General features: G+C 35.2%; 1 protein-coding gene across 2 annotated transcripts; it reads left to right on the top strand.

Moving 5' to 3' along the window:
• Window positions 1–499: 499 nt before the first annotated feature.
• Window positions 500–13488, top strand: LOC129270742 (L-threonine ammonia-lyase-like). Of its 2 annotated transcripts, none has more exons than XM_064106486.1 (10): window positions 500–672; window positions 1534–1719; window positions 3408–3463; window positions 5069–5231; window positions 5728–5818; window positions 6397–6472; window positions 6992–7117; window positions 7706–7873; window positions 8995–9052; window positions 9726–13488. In XM_064106486.1, exons 2-10 carry the CDS (start codon window positions 1588–1590, stop codon window positions 9828–9830), a joined length of 975 nt encoding a protein of 324 aa, XP_063962556.1. In that variant the 5' UTR covers window positions 500–672; window positions 1534–1587; the 3' UTR covers window positions 9831–13488. The 2 variants fall into 2 exon arrangements, with proteins under 2 accessions (XP_063962556.1, XP_063962557.1); XM_064106487.1 differs by lacking the exon at window positions 500–672 and adding an exon at window positions 753–959.
• The last annotated feature ends 1180 nt before the right edge of the window (window positions 13489–14668 follow it).

Below are 14668 nucleotides of genomic sequence, written 5' to 3'. Positions count from 1 at the left end.
CCAAATCTTTTTATATAATTATTATAAAAATGTTCGTTATACATTGGTTGTTGGGCTGTGCAGTTATGTGTTGGAGGGGGGGGGGGGGGCAGCTTTACGTTGTGCAGGGGTGGATCCAGGTTTTTCATCTAAAAATTTACAATCTAAAGGTATTTCGCCAAAAATTTGTCAAGCAAAAGAAGAAGAAATGACCTCGCGTTCAAAGGAAGGGAGTGCATACGTGAGTAAAATATGGCAGATTTACTACACAAGTTTTGATTACTGCTCTCAAAAAGGTGCCCATTAGAGAAACAGTCTTGAATAAATGAAATGTTATAATCATGTGACTGCACAATTAAAAATGAATGTCCTGTATTATGTTCATTTTTCGAGCGATATGGGAAGAGTCTTACGTAATACCAAGTAATTTGCATACCCACATAAACAACGAAACGTTCACGCATGGGATAAAGCCATCCTTCCCTCAGCTATATTAGCCATGGTCCATGCCTCAGCTCACGACACACGCAAAGCTCGAGAGACCACATGTTCTTATTATATTCTCAAGTACATGTATGATGTTCTGGATCGCACATATTTTATTCTGGTGCTACACTTTCGCTTTATCTTCATGTAATATTAAAGTACATCGCCCCAAATTTGCCACGTTACTACCATCCCGGCGAGGAGTCAGTAAGTCTGCATTTTTCTTATCTTAGATGGTCTGTACATATCTTTCGTTGCGCTATCAGAATCTGTTTTTCTTCTTTCATACTACTTTCTCTGCTTCGACTAGAACCGTCAAACGAGCCAGCAGAGAACATGCGCTGCATGTAATGTTTACAATTCTCGGTGCATGCCGGCCGGAGCGGCCTTGCCCCCATTCACTGTTGGTTGATTGACAGTTCTCGCTTGCGTGTCCGTTACGATCTCAACGCGGAGGGAGGCATACAATTTTATTTTCAAATCGGGATGTCACAGTAATTTGGGAAATCGTCTAGTAGACGAGTTCTAATATAATCACATTTTCCTACCTACTAACAACTTTTCATTCAAAATAAAGATGATTTCTAGGGTTTCTTAGAACAAGTACATAAACTCATAAACATAATTCATCTTAATTTGAGAATTTTTTAAATCAGCTTCTCACAATGTTAAACGATCCCTTTAAGTTAAAGAGTACTCTCTAGGAAGAAATTCTTTGAATCCTTGAGCGCTCGATCATGGTAGACATACTAAAGCCTGTGTAATAGTATTCAAGTACAAAACTTTGTAAAATTGTTGTATTAAGTGCTATAAAATTGTTGGATATTATTATTATTATTTTCATGGAAGTTGATTGAAATAACAAAAAAAAAATTGTGAGTTATTGTTATTATTTTCATGGAAGTTGATTTGAATAAAAAAAAACTTGTGAGTTATCGTTATTATTTTTCATGGAAGTTGATTTGAATTAAAAAAAACTTGAGTTTTAAAATAACTCACCAGCTACAAAGAACTTGCAATAACCCGCTATATCCCACTCTCCCCTCCCCCTCTTATCCAATCATGTAGGAGTACAAGCAGAGAGGAGTGATAGCTGCATCGGCAGGCAACCACGCCCTGGCCATGGCCTACCACGGGAAGCTTCTTGGTATCCCTATCTTCGTGGTGATGCCTAAGATTGCTCCGATCATGAAGGTGGATCGATGCAAGCAGCACGGAGCTACCATTCTCATCAAGGGAGAAGACATTGGAGAGGTGAGCCCATACTAGTTTGCCCAGCAAACCCTTCACTCGAGTAGGAAACAACCGTCATTGTGGTTGGTATCATAGCAAGTGTGCGCCTAACAAGGTGCTAAAAAGCTATGAATAATAATATATTGTATTGCGCACGTTTACACCTTGCTAGGTGCTCAAGGTGCTCCTATATTACCCCGGCTAAGCTAGTCTACCGAATCTGGTGTGCACAGCTTTTTGAGGAATTACTTCCTGCTGTTAACCATTTACCTCACCTGGGTCAATTGCAGCACAGTGTGGATAAATTTCTTGCTGAAGGAAAACATGCCATGGCTAGGATTCGAACCCACGACTCTCTGTTTGAAATGTGAGAGTCAGAACCACTAGACCACGACGCACCCACTAGTGAATCCAGAGACTGGGTAATAATAATTGTGAAGTGCTTTGAGCAGTCGTAGATCGATAAAGCGCTATATAAAAGCCAATTATTATTATCATTGATAATAAGGGGTCTGAATGCGCAGCCTACAATGAAGGCCCTCCGAAACAGCAAGTTTTATATACATGTGCTAGCCTTTGTGTGAAGACCCATAATTTTGTTGATCAAAGTTTCAATCAGGGTCTGTGCCTGCAGACTATTAAGGTTTATATTCTTCCTCAGTGCTTTCGTGTAAAGCTTGAAAAGTTAAACAGAAATCACAATATAAAACTTTTTGTACAAGTTTGTTTTTTGAGTTTATCAATATTTAAATTACATTTATCATTTGTAGTTTTTGTAACTCTGGGAAACAACCTTGTACATTCGCTGATGTGGTTTACGGTACACCATGTGAAGTGTTGTAGAAACAGTGGATAGGATCTTTCCTGGTTTACAGTCCTTTTCAGGACTACTTTCAAGAAAGAATACTCTACTCTCAAATCTCCACTTTCTCGCCTATCCATTTCTTCTCTTCTCCTATCCACTGTTTCTACAACACTTCACATGGTGTACCGTAAACCACATCAGCGATTGTACATACCACCATGCAAACCTTCAAACAACATCTAACCTTGTACATGTTCCTTTAACCTCTATTTTCTTTCCCGAGACATGTTTTTCACTTGTCTGAATAAAATCAGTTCAATTAATTCAGTTTAACTTTGGCAGCTCAGTATCTGTACGGAAGTGGTCATGAAATCGTGGCCAACTTCTCAAAAAATATTTTCTTTGTTAAATGTTGGCTATGAGCTGTATTTTGTGCTGTTAGACATTGGAATGTACATAAAGTTCAACTTGACTACTCCACAGTCATTTCAATTTATTTTGAATTGTAAATCTGCAAATGTTATGGGAGATCGTGACGTCACTCTATGATTGACATGTTTGTTGCTTACAGTGATTCCAACAGCTTTATGATTTGAAATGCAACTCTTTCTGCACCTTGGATTTGCGAGCTTTATCCTGATTAAATGAATTTTGCTCCGAAGCCCCCGATTTCTTAAAATTTGTATGTTCATGCTTTCACAGTCCAGCTGAACAAATAGAACAATTGAATTCACACTGTATCACATACTTTGTATTCATGTACATTTTTTAAATTTTTATTTACCAATGTACTTGGTATCTATAGTGTACCAATGACTGTGTATAATTTTCATGCTGAGTATGAAGTTTGATTACCTTGAAATATTGAATTGTTAATTTTGCTTCTTTATTTTTGTCTTCACAGTCCAAGAAGCTTGCTACGTATTTAGCCAAGAAGAGGGGATATTTCTATGTCAATGGGTAAGTAAAAAAACCATGATGATAATTTAAAGTTTTGCTGAGGTTATATTTTAGCCATACTACCTGGTATTCATTACTCCTGACCCACAATTGAGAATGTTTTCTCTTTGATTGCCACATAATCTTACAATGTTTTGACATGTCATTATCTTTTCTTTCTTTCTTTGAATCATTGCGCATCATTTTGTGCCAAGTTTGGAACTCGCATGACCATAAAATATGCTGATTTGAAAGTTTTTTTTATTCATTTCTAGCAACGAAACAAGTTTGGAATTCTAGGAACAAACAACCTATTTTTTTTCTGCAATGGCAAAAAAAAAGAAAGAATGAATGTTCTTTTAAATAATGGAAAGTTATTTTAGCATTAGGTACCCTGCCTTTTATACAGCACCAGTTGATTTGTAATGGGTTCATTGTGTGAAGAAAAGTTGTCTGATACTTTAGTCATGGCTTTGCTAATATTTTAATGAATTCTTGTTTTCCACTACTACATGTAAGTTGCATGATCTATGTTCCCATTCAAAGTTTGCAGATGGTTTTTGGTTGTCATCATTGATGGTATGCGAGAGCTTAACATTTGCATTTGTACTGTTGAATGCTATTAAAATAACATTTTGCTGGTAGGTTGTATGTAAATCTACCTTCACTTTTTATTCTGTTGAATGAATTAAGTACCATTAATAATGATATAGATAGGTAATCCAATGCAGGTGTCACAGCTTGAAAGATAATCACTGATTAAAGGGATGCTCCGGGCTGAAAATATTTATATCTAAGTAAGTAGAGTAAAATTCACAGAGCTAAATGCGGAAAATTTCATCAAAATCTGATGACAAATAGCGAAGTTATTGCATTTTAAAGATTTGCATTATTCCAGTGAAACAGTTCTAGGCATGTCTTCATGAATATACAATGAGCAAACTGATGATGTCATATCCCCAACTGTATTTTGTATTTTATTGAAATTAGATTTATTCAATTTGTTCCTTCAAGAACCAAAAATATTGGAATAACAACTGATAAAAGTCATTAGATATTCATTGCTGCAACCTATTTCATTACAAGGGAGACATATATTCACACATGTATGAAAACAAGAAACAATTATGATTTCATGTTATAACATAAGAAAAAGGAAAGTTGGGATGTGACTTCATCAGCCCATCTAATGAATATTCATGACAACATACATATAACTGTTTTCACAATATATAGCTAAACTTTAAAATTCAATAACTTCGCTATTTGTCATCAGATTTTGATGAAAATTTCAGTATATTGCTCTGTGAATTTTACGCTATTTATTTTGATATAAATATTTTCAGCCCGGAGCATCCCTTTAAGAAAAATTGCAATGTTTTTCTGTAATCAAGTAAGTTCAAAAGTGCTCGATCAAGAAAAGGGCAAACAAGGTGAATAATTGTGGATACGTCAAAATACAATGGGTGACTGATGCATAACTGCTACTTATTCTTTCATATTGAGAGGATTATTTCTTTTCATTTTCTTCTTCATATTAAGAATATTTCTTTTCATTGCTGTTTTCATATTTAAAAAGAATGTATCAACACTGATTGTATCAACTTTATTTTGTGCTGTCTTCAGATATGACAACCCACATATCATCTCTGGACAAGGCACTATGGGATTGGAGATTCTTGAACAAGTCCCTGACGTGGATGCGGTCGTCTGTCCCGTTGGAGGGGCAGGGCTTATCGCTGGTTTGGCACTCGCAATCAAGAGCCTCAACCCTTCTGTCCAAATCATTGTAAGTTTGAATTGATTTATTCTTGAATATGACTTGTCAGGTATTAAAAAAATCATTTGTACCAAATCTTGAAATAGATATTTACCATGTTAGCCTTTAGATTACTACATACATGTAGACTTTTTTTTATATGGTGACTATTTTATTAATTTATTTTATATATTTATTTTATTTATTTCATTTTATTTTATTTATTTTTTAATTTTAGTTTATTTATTTATATATATTTATTTATTTATTCATTTATTGATGTACTTCATTTCTATATACATTTTTTAACATACAAATAAACTATACAAAAATACAAATCAATTATTAGCAAAAATCAACAAAAAATCAATCTTCTAATGTTCATTAATATATTTTGAGATACCAAGATTTTAGTCACCCAGTGGCAGTGGTACTGACATTGATCATCTGTCACCAAGATAATTTGAATTGCCTTATGACCACTCACTATCTGTATCTTATTTTATTTTATTTTTTTTGAAAACAGGGTGTAGAATCAGACCAGACTAAGAGCTTTTCAGCAGCCCTTGAAGCTGGCAGACCAACATACTTCAAAGTAGGACCAACATTGGCTGATGGTAAGCTTTTAATTGCTGTTACCATTATATAGGAAATGCTTGGATTATTTTTGTCAGAAACATTGAACTTAAAAAAAAAGAGTGAATCTCTGTTTGTTGAAAAAAAACCCACCGGAAATTATACTTAGTAAAAAATTGCATTTAGCACTCAGATAATGGGTATAGAAATGTCATTTTGTTCAGAACTTCTTGAAACATGAAAACAAAAATTTTAGACATGAACAATGTCAATAGACATTCACATACTTCCCTGACATTTCCAAGTTCATTCACTAAAAAAGTTGATTGGTCATTATTCTCTATCCGTTATATCTCAACCGTACAAAGTTTGAAAGGGACAGCATGTGACCAGTCAGGCAATCATTCAGTAGGTTGTTTGCTTCAGTTCGAATTACTCCCTCAATACTCAAATATCGCCCACAAAATTCAGCACACAAATTCTTAAATTAGGATGATGATGTAAAAGAACTACAGTAGATCCGATTGTTTCTGAACTGCATTGCCATGGTATGGCATATGGTAGTCTTACCATATCGATTTCCATGTTAATAATAATCAATGATCTCTTTCACCCTCAGGTTTGGCAGTTCCAGTAGTTGGTGTCAACTCCTTTGCTACATGTCATCACCTCATTGACAAGATGGTCACCGTTGCGTAAGTAATGCTTTCAGGATGATATCAACTACATTTGTAAGATTGTATCATGTCCTAAAGTGGTGTGCCTAGGTTGTATTTAGGAAAGTTTTATTTACCAGAGAAACACAATATTTCAAAGATGTTAGTTACCACTGTTGCATTAAAAAAAACTGTTGTTGTTAGTAAAAATAAATGTCTTTGAGTTACTCTGATTAGAGATTCGTGTAGGCTTTCATTCAATATTATCAGTATCATGAAATAATGATAATAACATTTGGGTTGGAGCATATGCAAACATGAAGTGCACATTGAGTATATATGGCTCCTGTCACCTGACTTGTCACCCCCCCAAAAAAAAAAATCCTTCTTGTTTCTTGTGTGATGACAAATGTTTAAGAGTAAGTAACTGTAAATCTCAGAAAAGCCATGTACAATAAGTCACATTCAGTTGTAAATAGTAATAATTTATCTTTACTTGATAACATCCCCCAAATACTTTGTAATGATGCGCCCATGTTTCTTGTCTTGGTTTTGCAGGGAAGATACGATTGCCTTAGCCATTCTCAGATTGATTGAAGTAGAGAAGGCCGTAGTGGAAGGAGCAGGGGCTACCGGGCTAGCAGCCATCCTCAGTGGACAACTGCCTGAACTGGCTGGCAAGAGGTTAGTGGATCATAAGGACATGTTGTAATGTATTGTCATTTATTTATAATAATGGTGATGATAATGATAACGTTATTGATAATGGTAATTGTAATGGTAACAGTAATGGCAATGGTATATGGTCATTGTAACACGGAAGCAAAGTACCTTTTTCCTCATATGGAGAAATATCTGATTATACTTTGTACCGAATTTCTTTTATTCTGAAATTACACATAAATATTGTGATTAATGGCAAGTCTAAAAAAGTCTCAATCTTAGAATCTACTTATTTAGTGTTTTTATCCTAAAGTAAAGTCACTTACTTGTAAGGTGCACTGTCCAAAAAATTTGGGGGTGGGGGGATCAAATCCCCAATTCATAGTTAGGAAATTAACACCAGTCGGATTGTACATTGTATTAAAAAACCCATCAAATTATGCGTGAAAGACATATATAATTAGACTAAAGTAGGCCTACTTTGATATTGATGAAGTGTTTTTTGCCAAATTTTGTTAATGAGTCATTTATGAACAACTTTATTTTCTGATTTCAGCATTTGACTGGTTTTGTTATAAATTTATTTCGATCTCAAAATTCTTATTACAGAGTGGTGGTGCCCATGTGTGGCGGCAACATTGATACCACAGTTTTGGGGCGTGTCTTGGAGAGGGGTCTGGCTACCGACAGCCGATTGGTTCGATTCATTGTGACGGTCAGCGACAGACCGGGTGGCATCGCAGAGCTCACACAGATCCTCCTCAAATTGGGGGTCAGGTATGGATGGTTTCCATGGTTATTTATGTGTAACAGTTCATGATAATCTCCTTTTTATGTTGTGCTTTGACATAAATAATATATCATAGCATAAATACCCTCGCCAATGAGAAGGCTGTGTAATGATTACAGTCAGTGCGTATTACATGGGCTTGTGTAAATGTCAGAAGAAAAAAAAAATCATGTGATGTCATCAGGCTTGCCTTCAAGTGATGTAATACACATTCTCCACTCCCTTTGCAAGCATTCCAATACTAAATATCTTCATTACATCGGGTTATGATTGTGGTAAAGGTTTTGTTTCAGAACTATGTAATTTTCATCTGGCTTGCGTTTAAGCAGTTTATGCACATTCTCCACTCCCTCTGCAAGCATTCTTATACTTAATATCTTCATTAAGTCGGGTTATGATTGTGGTAAAGGTTTTGTTTGAGAACTATGTAATTTTCATCTGGCTTGCGTTTAAGCAGTTTATGCACATTCTCCACTCCCTCTGCAAGCATTCCAATACTTCATATCTTCATTACGTCGGGTTATGATTGTGGTAAAGGTTTTGTTTCAGAACTATGTAATTTTCATCTGGCTTGCGTTTAAGCAGTTTATGCACATTCTCCACTCCCTCTGCAAGCATTCTTATACTTAATATCTTCATTAAGTCGGGTTATGATTGTGGTAAAGGTTTTGTTTCAGAACTATGTAATTTTCATCTGGCTTGCATTTAAGCAGTTTATGCACATTCACCACTCCCTCTGCAAGCATTCCAATACTTCATATCTTCATTACGTCAGGTTATGATCGCGGTAAAGGTTTTGTCTCAGAACCATGTAATTTTCATCCGGCTTGCGTTCAAACAATTTATGCACATTCTCCACTCCCTCTGCAAGCATTCTTATACCCACAAGTATATCAGGTTATGATTTTGGTAAGGGTTTTGTTTCAGAACCATATGCATTTGGGTCAGGGTTGATGTTATGGTGTTTGGTTTGATTTTGGCTCATCGTAAATACTTTAAATGGAACAATTTTTGTCTGAGTAAATTGCATTAAACCTCACATTATTGAGTATACAACACTATTGTTTGTACAATATTGATATTTTATAATTTGTCTTATGTCTTGCAGTATCAAGGATATTTTCCATGAGAGGGCTTTCCTGAAAAGTGCAATATTTCAAGTTCAGGTAGATTGATCCGAAATTCTTATTTGAAGTAAAGTAATAGAAATCATCTATCACTATAAAGATCCGTCCTTCATTGTATAATATCCTCGAACAGAATGGGAGAAGAAGGTGGAGAATACAGAAGAAAAAGAGGAAGAAGTGGATGTGGAGAAGGATGGGAAGGAAAAAAGATGAAGAGGAGGAGGGCGAGAAGGAGGATGACAAAGAAGAGAAAAAATAAGAAAAAAAGAAGGGGGTTGATGATGATGAGAAGATGAAGATGGAAAGAGAAGAGGAGGGAGAATGAAGAATATGAGGGAGAATGAAGAATATAAGGGAGACAGAAGAAAAAGATGGAAGAGGAATAAGAGAAGAAGGAGGAGGAAGAAGAAAAGAAATGGAGGGAGATGTGGAAGAAGTTTTGTTGTTAGAGTCTGGGAGACCAGAATGAAGAGCAGGAAAAGACAAATTACAAAGGAGTTGAGGAAGCTGAAAGAAAAAGTATGAAGGGGAATGGAGATATAGAGGAAAATGAAAAACTCAGTGTGACAGAGGAAGAAATATTGATAGAATTCAGATTTCAGAAACTGATGTAGAAATCGAAGGAACAAGATTTGTAGGTATACATGAAATGACATTGATCTTTCGAATGAGTATTGAACACTGTCCTTGGCTTTCCTTGATACACCAACAGGTCAAATGCATCGTGGAGACAACGGGCCAAGCCCACGCCGAGCGACTACATACGCTGTTGAAGGAAAACTACTCCAATGTCATCTGGGGGCCTGAAGACATGTGAACTCGCCAATACCATCGTCTGTTCGGAACAAGCAGGGTGATCACACGCATTGCATGATAAACGCTCTTCTTGCTTCATACATGGGTTTTGATTGGTGTAAAATCTCCTTGTACGAGTTTGTGAACACATTATGTTTCATATCCGTTTTGTAGTCGGTATTCATCCATTCTCTGGGAAGCTTTCCTCTTTGGGTGGTTCCTGATACGGGACGTTGAGGAGTAAAGACAAGAAGAAGAAGCTTTAAAAGCTTTCAGGTTCTTGTATAATTGGGACAATCTAATAATATTTGATGGCACAGATTTTTGTCCTGTGTTTGCTCAAATCATATTCCGGGCTTGTGTTTCGTAAATTGTACTTGTGACCAAACAAGGCACACAGGGATGCAATGGAAGAATTTTCATTCAGAATCACTAATATGTTTCAAAGTGGGTTTGCTTGTATGAGCAAGATTGAAGTAGTTGTGACGGTTTTCTTTCCTTACATTAGTTTTAAGCATGAATAAATTGATATTCAATGAAAAGAGCTTTATACTCACATCTTGTTTGTGATTAGGATCTATAATGATTGGTGATTGAAATACACTTGAAATATTGCGTTTATCAACTTTATGAAAAAAATTGGAGATCTGTTTTCAAGACAATTCCAAAATTGTCAATGAGTAAAAGTGAAATTGCAAGAAATCTAGAGACATCATTCTTTATCAATAACAGTCTCTTTCATACCTTGTTTTATTATAAGTTTGCATAGTTTTTGTTTAACTCACCTTACTATGTAAATTAAAAGTTGTAAATAATAGAGTTATATAAAGTATATGTATATTTCTCCTTTCTATGCATGTCTAACATGGAATGTAAGGGCCTATTTTTAACTGAAATGGAAAATTAAAAGCTAAGGTTAACTGTAAAGGCTTATTTAAGTTAAGTTGTCTTTAATAAAAGTGATATTATTTAACACTTTGTTTGATGTTCCATTATGTTTATTTATTATGAAAGGATTGATAATTTTGTTATTTTTAACTGTGATTATGATTAATATGTCTGTATAATGGATGTGAGATATCTTGTTTTACATTATACTTATATACAAATAATTTGATTGTATCGGACAGTCTCTACTATTTGATATTACGCATGGTGAATATTCACGGGGAAACGTAATGAAACAAAAATATTATTTTGATACTTTCTTAGCACTCTGCTTTCTTATAATAGCTTTTGGTACACATATTTGTTCTATAGATGATATGACTTGCAAACAATCAAACTATATTTTAGTTCCATGTTGATATAGGCGAGGAAAAAACCAAATACTATGATAAAGATTGTATGCTTGTATACATGTATGTAATAGTGTGATAATTGGTTGTAGCTGTGAGGAGTTACCAAACGTTTTGCTCTCTACCTCATATATTACATATCACTTTGATTCCAGGCCATTATTCAATTCAATCTGCAGATTTCTTCCTTTTTCCAACTTTGCGTAAAACTCATGGTCACTTTTGGTGTTCAAGCTGCTTAAATTTTTCACCCTAGTATTTATGGAACTTTTCCGCGAAATTTTAGGCAAATTGGAATCCTCTCGAATCTACAATTGGGCCACTAGAATCAAGAAATGCAGATAAGAAAAATGATTTCCAGTGCTTTATGAACGGAAAGTTTTTCACATTACTGTACACAAATAACAAAGATAATTAAAGAAGGAAAGAACGTTATTATGACATCATTATCATTCACTATATTGTGCATAGGAGTTTACATTGACAGTGTGTGAATTCATCAGGAATGATAATTGGCCAAAAAAATTCTTTTGTAAAATGCCACATGTTGTTTTGAATGTATCTAACAGTAAATATATTTCTTTGTAAATTGAATACTGATCCAGATATGTTAAGACCACCGCACACCTTACTGGTCTGTGACTGAGTGAGGGGACATGAGTCGCAAGGTAGTCATAAGCCTCGACAACGCACACCTTGCAATCCGACTACCCTTCTGTCAGCGGCTCACGCATGCGCTTTTTGCCATAGCAACTGAGAAAATGACGCTTACTACTGCGTATGCGCGTTGCCTATCATGTACGCGTCGGTATTTAAGTGTGCCTCTCATGTCTGATTGGCTGCTGGAAGTTGGATTGAGCTTGTGATCCAGTCGTAAGGATTCAACATGTCAAATCCTTACGATTTTCCTTGAGATTTGTCTCTGACCGGTCTGTGACTCTCAAGCTGACAAGAGCTGTGACGTCACTCATTCGCAAGCCAGTCGTAGACCAGTCGGGTCGCAAGGTGTGCGGTGGCCTTTAAGCAGACGTTGGATTGATCTTACTGTGTGTGAATTGAGATCAACAACTATTCTTGCTTGTAAATTTACCCGCTTTTCAAATTTGACCACCTGACCAGGACAGTTCTGGGGCCTGTTTCACAAAGACTTAAAACCATATTAACTTAACTACCATGGTAAGCTTGACTCTGATTGGCTGCTGAGCCATGTTGCCATCATGGTAGTTAATAACAAAGTTACTATAATTGTATATCTTAATGAAACAAGCCCAAGGACCATTCAATACAATGCCTAGTGCAGAGCTGCCAACCAGTACGTTTTTGCAACCAAAAAATACGGCAGTAGGTTTTTTCTTTGAAAAATATGTTTTTTTTATTTTTTTTTACTAAATCGTAATTTATTGAGAAAAATAATCTCTATATGTCTCTATTTCATAAAACGTACACAAATATGGTTATTAGATCAATGTAATTTCATGTAACTTGTTTTTTTTTTCAATCATTTTGTTAAAACCAGGGTGAAGATATACACATGTTTTAATGTTGTTTTTTTTTCATCTGCAAGAGCAGTGCGCATTTTAGCTTGCATGCAGCTTGAGCGCCGCGATGAGCTAGTGCGGCAAGCATTTTATTATGAAATACACTTTTTTGGGAAAAATAAATTTTTTTTTATCACAAAACAGTTTTTCATTCCCAGAGGTTGGCAGGTCTTTATCTCACACGGTAAAAATACTGATTTTGGGGGATAAGAATACTGAAAATGCAAATGCAGCTCTGCTAGTGATTGATTGTAAAGATAATTTTTTCACGATTGGTAGCACATTATGATCAATGTAGTATCAGACATACAATGAATCACAAAGTTTTGTGCTTCCTGTCCTTGCTCCCAGTAACTCTTTTATTGTTGAATCTTCCCACACAGGCGTCGGCAATTTTTAAAAACCAAGTTGCACAGGGTAAATGAATTTGTAAGCATTTCATTTTTGCCGATATCTTCGGCCATGGTGCTTCATAATCATGCTCAAATTATCCTTTTAATATCTTATGCTTAAATTATCCGTGTAATATTTATATAATGTATTATGTTTATCATGTAGTTCTTGTGTGACATAGATTCCTCATTAGTGATACCTTGCATTACCATACAGGTTCTTTGAAATGACACTTTTTTTCCTCTGTTTATTTTCCAAAAGTCAACTTCTGCATCGTGGCATTATGTTTCTATACAGTGCAGGTTGTAATTTCCATGTACTAAAAAGGAGGGTAATTCATTGGCTGGCCTTTATCATCATGAATATTTGAATTTTTAGTTACATATTTGAAATAATGTATTCTGGTTTGTTTATTAATTGTATATCATTAAAGTAATGATTTTCTCACCAATTCTTTGTATTTTCTGGGTGTCTTTAATTTTTTCATTGTGAGAATTTTGAAAAAAGTGAAGAGTTGCTGTGAAAGGCTTGACCAGAAGACTCTAAATGAAGATGTCAGTTTGTTAGAGCATCTATGTGCAGAGCATGTCTTTATCCAAAGCATGTTATAAGATGTGTTTTTCTTTATTTCTAAGTAAAAAGGAAAAAGATTTTCAGTAATTTCCAATCTAGCATTCTGGATCCTCTTTTCATAAGTGCTCTATTGTTGCAATTCTCACTACCAACAATGACCAAATAGTTCCTGGATCAGGGTTCCCAGCCCATCATCAGGGAAAGTTATTTACTTTTTTCCAGTCAGGGAAAAATCAGGGAATTTGATTAAAAAATACCTGAAATCAGGGGAAATGTCTCGAATGAGGGAAAAAAAAAAATCGGAATTTTGATCGGCCCAAAAGTCGAAAGCATGGTATTCAGTCAGATTCAGTTCTTATTTGTTGCATATCAAAACAGCATCCATTGAATGACTGGTTATGGAGTTTTTTTTTTCATGTAATTACTGCAACAACTTAGAAAACGTGCAAAACTGGGAATGGGTTTAAATAATCATCAGGGAATTTTTGAACTTCATCAGGGAAAAATCACAGGGAATTTTGTTTTCTTGAAAAGCTGGGAACCCTCTGGATGTAGCTCATGCCGTTTACTTGAGTGACTTAGTAATGTCCAGTAGATTGAGTGTAAGAATACAGCAAGAGGGATAACACAAATGGCAAGTATTATGATGATTTCCTCCTCAAATGGTTAAAATATAATGAGATAAGCAGATGCAACTAGACTTGTGCTAGCTATGGTATACGAGTAGACCAGGGGAGTGTTTCACAAAGATTTAAAGGTAAAATCCACCCCAGAAAAATGTTGATTTGAATAAATAGAGAAAAATCAAACCAGCATAACGCTGAAAATTTCATCAAAATCGGATGTAAAATAAGAAAGTCATGGCATTTTAAAGTTCGCTTATTTTTCACAAAACAGTGATATTCACAACTCAGTGTCATGCCAATGAGTCAGTCGATGATTTCCATCACTCACTATTTCTTTTGTTTTTTATTGTTTGAATTATACAATTTTTCATTTTTTACAGATTTGACAATAAGGACCAAGTAAGCCGAACCATGTAGTTTTAAACAATGCCA

Source organism: Lytechinus pictus, chromosome 11 (genome assembly GCF_037042905.1).
Source record: "Lytechinus pictus isolate F3 Inbred chromosome 11, Lp3.0, whole genome shotgun sequence".
In the NCBI taxonomy this organism is placed as follows: domain Eukaryota; kingdom Metazoa; phylum Echinodermata; class Echinoidea; order Temnopleuroida; family Toxopneustidae; genus Lytechinus; species Lytechinus pictus.
Note: the sequence above shows the minus strand (reverse complement) of the source record. Positions and strands in the feature narration are given on the sequence as shown.

What these genes read in the sequence shown, in the direction of transcription:
- LOC129270742 (XM_064106486.1), top strand. Translation starts at nt 1,588, where the DNA reads ATGGCCTACCACGGGAAGCTTCTTGGTATCCCTATCTTCGTGGTGATG. An exon ending in ACCCTTCTGTCCAAATCATT is followed by an intron (nt 5,232 to 5,727) that starts GTAAGTTTGAAT and finishes TTTTGAAAACAG; the next exon opens with GGTGTAGAATCAGACCAGAC. An exon ending in GACAAGATGGTCACCGTTGC is followed by an intron (nt 6,473 to 6,991) that starts GTAAGTAATGCT and finishes TTGGTTTTGCAG; the next exon opens with GGAAGATACGATTGCCTTAG.